The sequence below is a fragment of the Furipterus horrens genome, unplaced genomic scaffold (assembly GCF_987537825.1).
Source record: "Furipterus horrens unplaced genomic scaffold, mFurHor1.1.pri manual_scaffold_10, whole genome shotgun sequence".
Lineage (NCBI taxonomy): Eukaryota > Metazoa > Chordata > Mammalia > Chiroptera > Furipteridae > Furipterus > Furipterus horrens.
This window is the reverse complement of record NW_028327180.1, coordinates 57,605,142-57,615,488: the sequence shown is the minus strand read 5'-3', so window position 1 is coordinate 57,615,488 and position 10,347 is coordinate 57,605,142. Positions and strand designations below refer to the sequence as shown.

The 10,347-nt window shown below is 60.1% G+C and overlaps 1 protein-coding gene across 4 annotated transcripts; it reads right to left on the bottom strand.

Moving 5' to 3' along the window:
• Positions 1 to 1,764: 1,764 nt before the first annotated feature.
• Positions 1,765 to 10,205, bottom strand: GJC2 (gap junction protein gamma 2). Of its 4 annotated transcripts, XM_090290362.1 has the most exons (4): positions 10,081 to 10,205; positions 5,025 to 5,127; positions 3,434 to 4,075; positions 1,765 to 3,331 (listed from the first exon to the last, which is right to left on the bottom strand). In XM_090290362.1, the coding sequence occupies exons 3-4, from the start codon at positions 4,051 to 4,053 to the stop codon at positions 2,782 to 2,784; spliced, it is 1,170 nt and encodes a 389-aa protein (XP_090146488.1). In that variant the 5' UTR covers positions 4,054 to 4,075; positions 5,025 to 5,127; positions 10,081 to 10,205; the 3' UTR covers positions 1,765 to 2,781. The 4 variants fall into 4 exon arrangements, with proteins under 4 accessions (XP_090146488.1, XP_090146485.1, XP_090146486.1 ...); XM_090290359.1 differs by having other exon boundaries at positions 1,765 to 4,075; XM_090290360.1 differs by lacking the exon at positions 10,081 to 10,205 and adding an exon at positions 9,405 to 9,534 and having other exon boundaries at positions 1,765 to 4,075.
• Positions 10,206 to 10,347: the final 142 nt, after the last annotated feature.

Here is a 10,347-nt window from a genome sequence, read left to right as displayed (position 1 = left end):
AGAGGAACAAACATGAGGACGCAGGGAGGAGACAGCCAAGGAGAGAGGTCACAAGAGAACCAGCCCTTCCCCCACCTGGATCCTGTATTTTCAGTCTCCAGGACTGTGAGAAATAAATGTCTGTTTAAGCTCCAGCCTGTGGTATTTGTTAACTAACGCAGCCTGAGCTGATGGAGAAACCTCCCAGAATAGATCCTGCATTTGCAGCTTCCCTCTCAGCCAGGATGCACTTTGACCAGCTCTGGCTGATAGGGTGTATATTAGTTAGGGCTCTCCAGAAAAACAGAACCAACTTGTTATATATAAAGGAAGACTTATTATAAGGAATTGGCTCATGCAGTTGTGAGAAAACCAATGTCTGGACATCCTGTTTAGACTGGTTGACTCCAGAATGTTCTTCCCCAAGCACAAATCTGCCCAGCGCCTCTCTCGTCCACTGGGCTTCATGGCTCATTTTCAGATGCATGCAGGGGGGCCCATGCCCCACTTCTCAACCCTCCCACCCCTTGTGGACCCTTCCACCATCAGATATGGGAAACTGACCTTCAGGATACAGACCAGTCTCCAGGCCCTGCTGAGAGTGGATGCCTGCCTTTCTCACTGGCCCTCTCCAGCCACTAGAGCTCTTAGGAGCCTCAGGTCCCACTGTTCCCCACCCAGATGCCCACCCACTTCCCTGAGGTCCTGAGGTTCTCCAGGGCCACTACGGAGAGGAAAGCTGGCTGCAGGAGGCTGATCTTGGGGCATGGAGGAACCACGGACACAGGTGGTCTTTGCAGGTGTCCCTTACTACCAGCTCCACCACTCACTGTGCCCATTCACACCCGTGGGGGCTAGGCATGGCTGGACAGCAGAGCCCACACCCCAGGGACCTAGCCTCCCTGGTGACGATATGGCTGGCAGCACATCCCCCAAGCCCAGGACTGCTGGTTTCGTGCACCTCCACCTCTTGGAGAGGCCAGCTGTATGCCCCTGCTCTGGATCCAGATTGGCATCTCCATCCAGGACTTCCTGAGGCGAGGCTACCCTGGGAGTGGGGCTCGTGTGGGGCAGGGTTCTCCTGGGAGCAGGTCTTCCCTGGAAGTGTGGCTCACTTAGAGGTGAGGTTCCTCTGGGGGCTGGGCTTGCAGGGCTCACCTAGAGGCTCAGCCGGTCTGAGCCCAGACAGAAGAGGACCTCAGCTTGCAGGTAACATCTGACCACAGGTAGGCTGAGGTTGGTGTCAGGATTCAGCCCCAACTTGGGGCAACAAAGAGAGGGTTTGCAGCCAGGAGAGGCTGTCAGGACCTGCCCTGGGCCTGAGGGAGGCTATGAGACAGCTGGGGTCACTGAAATCTAAGCCCTCTCCCTCTTCCACCCCCTATTCCCTCCCCAGCTCTCTCGCTTACTTCTGCCCCTCACCAGAGCCACCACTGCAGGCTCTGGTTGCCATCCAGATCATGCTGGGGCTTCAAACAGCAGAGCCCTTTTGTCCCCTGAGCCACAGGCTGACCTTGGCTCTTGAGTGTTAGGGCCTGGACTGCCCTTTGTTCTTACCATCTGCAAACTTGAAGGTCCCCGCCCAGCCTGCTGCCTGACACCAAGCTGCACCCGCGTCTGAGGAGCCGCTCTCCCGGCTAGCCTGGAGCTTAGTCGTGTCCCTGGAGGCCAGTGATGGACATGTGTGCACACACCACACAAATACCTGTGCTTGCATGTAGTGCATGTACACAGTGTCACGTGTACATTGTGTGTGCATGCGCACACTTCACGCATGCACACATACAGTTGTTAAACGTTAGTTTTTTATTTTACACCTTTTGTTTGGGAGGCTGTGTTTGAATTAGGAGACCAGGACCCCCTTCTCCCACCCTGGCCACCACCCTGCTGGTCTCAGCAGCAAGGCAGACTGACGTCTTTGCAAAACTTCAAGTCTGTCCCAGAGGAAGGGCCCTTGCCAGGCAGCTGCAAAGTTCAAAGGGTGTGACCCCGTCCACCCCCAGCCTTCCAGGGCCTCAGCCCAGATGTCTGGGCGGGGACCCCAGGCAGGACATAAGCCTGCCCCATACTCTCTCTCAGGAGGAGAGTGATCAGCTCATTTGCCCAGGCAGGAGGAGGCACAGCCCAGGGCTGCCTCGGTTTCCCCTACTGTCAGAAGAAGACTGAGAATTGCTTCTGGCTCTGCAGGAAGCAGCACATAGGCTGGGGTCAGGGTGCTGGCAAAGCCCCATTGGCTGCTGCAGAGAGTGGGGATAGCAACTGTACCCCCAATACCCAGGCCAGGCACCCCTGGGCGTCACACCTGGGCTGCTGCAGGGGAGCAAAGAAGAGGCCAGCCAGCACTCTGTCCAGGGCCTTTGTTCTGAGCCGCTGGCTCGGTCCCAAGGGGGCTCTGAGGGAAGGACTGGGCACCCAAGCCAGAGCAGCTCAAGGTGCTTCTGTATGGAGCAGGGGCAGGGCAGTGCCCAAGCCACAGTCCAGCCCACGCGTCGGGGGTTTAGGATCAGAGCTGGGGACCCTTCTTGGTTGCCAGGCCCAATCCGGATAGAGTTCTCAGGTAGAAAGGGGCAGTGATACCGAGCAGAGGACGCCCTTCCCCTTCCCGCCTCTCATGAGGAGGAGGTCTGCCAGCCCAGGAGGAGGAGGAGGGAGAGAAGGAGGAGGAAGGAGAGGGGCAGTAAGAGAGCGGGAGGAGGTGGAAGAGGTGTTCTGCTTCCAGCACGTCCAGTCCCCAGACTTATCCCCGAGTCCCCGCCCAGGGCCTGGCGTGGAGGGAGGACTAAGAGCATTGGCTGCGGGACCTCAGATCCACACGGTGGTCTTTCCCTCCCTGCTGCTGGCACTGCCCTTCTCGGAGTCCACCCTGGGCTTGGCCCCCTGCCGGCTCTGGCCCCCACAGGTGCCCCCCGACGTTGCACTGCCTGACCCGGAAGCGGATGCGTTGGCCCTCGGGGGCCCCCGGGTGGCCTCGGGGAGGCCGGGGCAGGGTGGGTGGTCACGGTCCTCGAGCGCATGTTGGTCCTGCAGGGCCCGCAGCGCCAGGCTGGCCAGATCTTTGTCGTGGGCGTGTGCTGCCGCGCGCACCACAAGGCTGTAGTCGGGCGGGCAGGCCAGGCCGGCGGGCGCGGCAGGGAGCAGGCAGGGTGGCGGACAATGAGCTGGGATGTGAGCCGTGGCCGGGGGACGACGGGCTCGCACAGCGTCCTGCGCACTGCCCAGGCCCAGGTGCGCCATCTCACAGAGGTTGAGGAGCAGGCAGAGGCAGCTGACCACGTACATGATCAGCAGGAAGACCGTCTTCTCCGTGGGCCGCGACACGAAGCAGTCGACCACGTGTGGGCAGGGCTGGCGGCTGCAAGGGAAGAAGGGCGGCACCTCAAAGCCGTACAGGAGATACTGGCCCACCAGGAAGGCCACCTCGAAGGCCGCCCGCGCCACCAGCTGGGCCACATACACGCGCATCAGGCCCTCGCGCTGGATGCGCCGCCGCCCGTCGTGCGGCCCGTTGGGGCCTGGGGTCCCCGCCGCCTTGGCGTCCCCGCCGGCGCCCTTGGCCGCACTCGCATTCTCCGCCTCGTTCTCCTCGCCCAGGCCCTCTGCCGCACCCGGCTCCTCATCTTCCTCTCCCAGGCCCAGCATGGGCTCTTCTTCGCCCAGGTCGACGGGCTGGGACCAACCAGGGTGGGACTGCGGAGACAGTGGTAGGGGTGCGCGGGGCCTGGAGCTGCGGCAGGGAGCGCGGCGGCGCTCATACTGCGTGGCGCGGGCTAGGCGGTGAACTGCGTAGCCAAGGTACATGACGGAAGGTGTGGAGATGACCACGATCTGGAAGACCCAGAAACGCACGTGGGACAGGGGCGCGAAGGCGTCGTAGCAGACGTTGTCGCAGCCTGGCTGCCTGGTGTTACATGTGAACTTAGTCTGCTCGTCGGAGTAGATGGACTCGCCTCCTACAGCCGTGAGCACAATCCGGAAGACCACCAGCACCGTGAGCCACACCTTGCCCACGAACGTGGAGTGGTGGTGGATCTCCTCCAGCAACCGCGTCAGGAAGCTCCAGCTCATGTTGGTCATAGGGGCAGGGTGGGGCGGGAACCTGTGGGTCATAGTAGAGCTCAGCTGGTGGGGAGGAGGGTGGGAGGGGGGTGTGGGGGTCAGAGGATGTGGGGTGATACAGGAGTCCTAACCTTCCTTGGGATGCATGCACAGTGAGCAGAGCCACGCAGGCAGACAGTAGGCTGCCTTGCTCCAGCTGACCACTCACCCCCACAGCCCTCAGACCCAACTCCAGGTCCCAGTGGCCTGGAGCGGAGTCAGCCCGTCCTATCCTCCCCTAGCCCCCAAGGAAAGCCTGGCCCTGTGCAAGCTTCACCCATCCCCCACCTCTGGGGACCCCATCCTAGGCCCTGAGAGCCACAGGGAGTCAACTTCATGGAGTAGACACGAAATTAGAGGCCAGCCCCAGTCAGAGTTGGGCTGCACAGCCTCAGCCCAAGGCACCCCACACACACCCCAGGGGCACCCAGGCAAATAGAGCCCTGTTCCCAGCATGGGAGGGGAGCTCCAGCTTGTCCAGCCCCCAGTGCCTCACCACACCCAGTTGCTCACCTCCCACATGTCCTACAGCCTCATGAGCCTTTAGGCTCCAGTAGTACACCCCTCCCAACTCCACAACCTGCACAAGGGCTCTGGTACCTCTGCCTCTCTGCAAAGGACCCCCAAGCTCCTTCATGCCCTCTGGTCCAGCTGCCACCCAACTCTGGGCTGCTTCTCCCTGTCATGGGCACCCTCATGTCCTCTGCAGTCACAGCCAGGTAGTCCCAGCTGGGGGCAGTGAGGCCAGGCATCTGTCCAGGGTGGAGCCATGTCCACCGAGGCACAGTGACCATAAGGGATCTGGGACCCTCAGAGACAGTCATGGGCCACACACCTCATCCCAAACCAGCTGATCCTTGAGTGGGCCTTTGCCCAAGAGAAGGGGCTGTTCAGGCAGAGCCAAGCAATTCCAGCCCTGTGCCTCCAGAGCTTCACCTCCCAGCACTCACCTTTCCTACTCCACAGCGAAGGCCAGTACCTTCTCCAGGGTAGTTTGGGAAAGGAGATCCTGGGGTGCCTTACTCTTCTGGCTCCCTCCCTCCTGGAGCAGGTCTGGGAGGCAGGGTGGGCAGGTGTGGGATGGAGAAGCAGAGAGGCACACTCATGTTCACTCACATACAGATGTATACCCACTCACACACATGCACCCTTGTGTACACACATATGTACATGCAGTTACCTCAGACATGCATACAGGTGTACAATGAACTCAGACACATGCACATTCAAGTATGCACACACTGGTAAAAACATGCACATGCTCAGATACATTTATAGAGACATGCACAGTCACATGTACACACACACACAGGTACAGACTAGCTCAGGCCCAGTCCTCCAGGGCCGCTCTCTCCCTCACTCAGCCCCAGGCAGGAATCACAGAGGACCCCTCAGGTCTGAGACCTGCTGCTCTCCCTGGGTGCCAGACTCCACTCTTCCAGAACCTTTTCCACCCTGATCGGACACATCACAAGAGGCTGAGGCCCACGCTGCCCCCACAGGAACCCAGAAAGGGGATGGCAGACTAGCCCCCAATTCTTCCCTCTCTCCCAAGACATGGGGGGTTGTCTCAGGGTGCAGGCAGACCTCACTTGTGTCTTGGGGGTATTAACAACCAGTTCTCTGGGGAAATTGTGCCATGTTTGGAAGTTGTGGTGGAACTGCACCACTTACGCCCACGAGATGTGGCTGGGGCTTTTGAGACCAGATCTAGCTTGACACAGACCCTGCCCTGGGGATGAGGGGTGGTGCTCTGCCATGGGGGGCTCATGCACGTGCCATCAGGGTCACCAAGACCAGATGTATGGGGAAGATGGCAGATGAGTGGTCAGCTGGGGAGCCATGCTGGGCAGCAGGCGGGTGTCTGTCTGTTCCCTCAGCACCATGAGCAGAGGCAGGAGCTCTGGCTCTTCAGACCAGGTGCATGTGCTTGTCCACATGTGTGCAGGCTGTGTCCTGCGTGCAGTCAAGGTGCAGTCACCCCACAGTCGGGGGCTGGCACTGCTCCGCTCTGCCTGGAAGACTCCTGCCCTGGGCTGATGTGCACAGAGGCCTCAAATCTACACTTTCAGCTGTGCTGCCTCCTGACCTGGCACACAGGTCCAGAGGCCCAGTCCCAGTACTCCAGGAAATGCTAGCACGAGCCCCCCACCCCCACTCCCCACACACACACTGCCAGGGGCAGGGCAAAGCCATGCCGGAGCTCATGTATGTCTGAAGCTGGATCGAATTGGGCAATAGTGACTATAGAGTGAATAAGGTAGTACTATAGATTGGGTTCTAGATTATTAAGGTATAAAATAAACAAGTCCCCACTCATACAAATACTTGACTAAATAGTACATTCTAAATAGTTTTTGCTGCCACTGTGTCCTCCAGGAGGGGAGTCTGACTCCTCATCCCTCAGCATGGGAGTGTAGAATCTGCAAATGCCCCTTAGGCAGGGCCAGGTGTAGAGCAGGGGCTTGGCTATGATGTGAGGAGGGGCCTGCCCCTGCCACCTTGCTCCCAAAGCCTCAGCCCAGGTGACCGTGAGACAGCAGAGACAAGTTCCAGGAGGGGCTCCTACAACACACCCAACCATCAGCACAGCCAAGAGCAACGGGCACAGGCTCTGAGGGTTCATAGGATCAGAGATATGCATGCCACGTGGGGCCCCAGGGGGACCCGGGAGAAGTGAGGACCACATGCCTCATGGGGGGACCTTGAGCAGCAAAGGTCATTGGGAAACTCAGGAGTCTGAGGGCAAGGTGGGCTCCGTAGGTGACAGCGTTGCCTGTGACAAGCATGCCATGGGGAACGAGCAGGGGCCTACACAGGAGTTCTTCGGGTCTCCACAACGTCTCTGTAATTCAATGTAAAATAAAGCCTCAACAGAAACAGTTCCCGTGCCATCACTCCGAGCTCATCTCCCCATCTTTCCCCCACACCTGCATGTATTTGTCTGTCTGGAGGCTGGAGTAGGGACTGTGGTGGATGGCCTGTCCTCGGCTGCAGGGACCATCAGTGCTGCTGGGTGGCTGCCTCCAGCAAAGGCCCCGCTGGCCCAGCTGGAAGGGGCTGCTGGCCTTTCAGGGATCCAGGCCCTGGGGGTCTGCAGTGAACTTTGTTCACAGGGACTCACCCAGAGTGAAGGAACAGTGCAAGTGTAGGTGAGAGCTGCTCAGGGACCCTGGATAAGGTTTGGGAGGGGACCTTGGTGCCTGGGTCTCGGAGGAGGCAGGCCTCAGATGGTCAGCAAGGGTGTTGGGAGGGAGGGATGACTGCTGGGCCAGTGTGGGCACAAACAGGGGCCCCTGTGACAGTCAGTCCTCCCCACCAAGCACCTGGAGAAAGATGCCTGGCTGGGCTTCAGTGGGCATCAGGATGGCCTGTCCTAGGGAGAGCTGGCCTGCTACCTCCAGTCCAGATCAAGGGGAGTGGCCTCTGCAGGGGTGGGCAGCTGGGCTCTCCTGCCTCAAGTGCCCCCACACCCAGGTCTGAACAAAGGTCCTGCGGGGACAGGCAAGGCTGAGGGCCAGGGGCGGCCCAGAGCAGACCATGACCTAGCAGCCATTTTCTTCCTATCTCTGGCCAGACTTCCTCCCAGTGCCCCTGAGGACCGTGGTGGGTGGGACTTCCTCTGCCGCTGTGCAGCAGGGGACCTGGCCCTGGGAACTGTTGGTCCTGAGAAAGTGGCACATCAGGAAGCTTCTTCCCCTCCCTGAGAACACAAAGACCCTGCAAGTGCCTGGCACTGCAGCCCTCACTCACAGGTGAATGCCTGTGAGCCCATCAAGGCAGCTCTCACCCACAAGGCCAAGGCCTCAGCTGGAGCCCAGAGCCTGTCCCACCCACGCACCTGCTGGGGCCCCTGACCACTCATCCCAGGTCTCCCTTGTCAGCTGTCTTGCCAAGTCCCTCCCTGGAACATGACTCCCGTCCTGGAGGTCCCAGTTGACTAGACTCCCTGGGTGGCCAGGACCCAAACCCCAGGCTGGGACCGTCTGTTGCTTTGGCATTGCAGCCCCTATGCACACCGCAGTTCCCCCATCTCCGCGCCCCAGCAACCCAAGGATTACAAGCCTTCCGACAGGGCCCCAGGGGGCCCAGGTTCTCAGTCAAATCTCTCACCCTCACAGTGCCCTCAGGGCCAGCCTTGTTCATGCTACGAGTGCGCTTAGCAAATGTGGGTGTACACACCACCTCAGCAAATGCAGGGGAGGATGGGTACACCTAAGGTCAAGCCCTGTTTCCTCCCAGGGCTGCGAAGTGAAGGTAGCTGGGTTATGAGAGACCCCAAGGGGGCAGAGAACCCATTGAGGGTCCCGGGGCCCCTCTCCATTGCAGCTGGCACTGGGAAGGGAGTAGAGTTCCTCCTGCAAGGGTGCAGACTGGCCTGGGGAGAGTCGCGGTGACAAGTCCAGACAGCTCCAGCTGCTGGGCCATGGCCCCTCCAGACCTTCCCAGGTACTGCTGGCCTAGGGCAGGATGCAGAGCCCACCACCCAGCCCTGCAGGGTGCCCATGCACTCCACTCTTTATTCCTCCTCCAAAATTGCTCTGGGTAAAGCCACTGCAGCCAGCATGCTGCCATCTCTCAGCAGAACAGAGCACAGCTCACTCCTTTTTCTTTGCATTCCTCCACCCCAGCCATGTCCACCTGGTCCACCACAGCCCAGCACACCACAGGCCCCAGGCAGGTGGAGCTCTGTCCACTCCTGGACCAGTCACTGCCCTGTGCCAAACTCTCCACCCACTCCTGCTCACCATCCTCACCCCGGCAACCGTTAACTCCCTCACCATGTCTGTGACATTGGGGCCCCTCCTGGGTCTGTTCTGCTTTCTGTTGACCTGTGGGACTCAGACCTTAAGACCTGGAACCCACAAAGACTGAAGTAAAGTCCCAGGCTGTGCATAGCTGGCTGACACTGGGTCAGCAGTGCACAGGGCAGAGAAGTGCACCTGCCTGCCTTCACTGCCGTGTGTGGGGTGAAGCTCCCAGATGTCCCCCGCAGCAGCTGCCTGACGTGGGCTGGCCAGTCCTGCACAGTAAGAGGGGTCCCAGCTGCTGGGTGCACACCCCTTCCCTCCCCACTCACCAGCTGGCCTGAGGAGCCCCTAAAGGTCCACCTCTCCCCACCATTGGGTCTTGTGGTCCCAGAAGACCCTACTGGCCAGGACCTACCCACATGGTTGAGACAGACCCTGAGAATGGAGGGACACCTAGTCAGGCCAAGCACATGTTATCTCCCAGGGACAACAATTTCAGGAGACCAGGCCCCAAGGGGAGAGCGACACTGCTCACCCCCAAAGGGAACCCCACACTTGGCCCCCTTGACAGCACCCTACCTTTCTCAGGCCAGAAAATGTAAGTCTCTCTGAGCTCTTCCACCTGCCAGCCGGTCAGACACTGGCTTCCAAGGGTGTGCACCCGGCAGTCCCGTGCCCGACCCAGGGCCACCTCTCACCACCAAGCACAATGCAAGGGGAGGGCCTTCAAGGGCCCCATTGTTCCCCTTGAGGACTGGGGTCTGAATCCCCGATTGTCCCCAGAGCTGCACAGGCCAAGGGAAGGAAGGGGCCTCCCCCAGCTGCACAGTGGGCTGCAGGGAAGCCGGTCTCACCTCCCCTGCCCTAGGCTGCCCAGCACACCTGCCTGCCATCATGGGTCCAGGCCTCCTCTGTGCACCTGGGTGTATGGACAACGCCCAGCCATCCCAATGATTCCCGCCTGTCGTGGTCTCACAAGAGCACAGTATGGGCACAGACTGCCATACCCCAGGCCACCACAACTGCTCTGGCCTGAGACAAGTGGCAAGAGAGGTGTCTTCTCAGACTCCAAGGAGCCTGGAACCCCAACAGAGGCCCCAAGGCTCCCAAGCTGACCTCTCCCAGACCATCAGGACAGCTGGGCTCAGAGGGCTATGTGTAAGGCTGAGGGAGTATGTGGCGCATGCAGGCGTCCAGCTCCGGCAGTCTCAGCCATTCACACAAGTCAGCAGCATGTCCCTCACCAACCCCTCACCTGGCTCAGGGGCCAGGAGGAGCCCCCAAGGCCTTCTCCACCCATCCTCAAGGCACTTTGAAGAGCTAGTGGGAAAGGAGTGTGCTTCCTGGCAGTCCCACCCACCCCATGCTCCCCACTGCACCTCAGGGCAGGAAGCAGCCCGGCCTTGGGAGCCCCCCACTCTGAGTACAGCTCATCAGTCTCTTAGACATGGAGCTGGGAGGGCATCCCTGCTGATCGCTGAGCTGTGGAGCCTGGGCATGCTGGGAAGCAGTGTGCTCCTGG

Coding starts and splice junctions, on each gene's coding strand:
- GJC2 (XM_090290359.1), bottom strand. CDS start 4,053: ATGACCAACATGAGCTGGAGCTTCCTGACGCGGTTGCTGGAGGAGATC.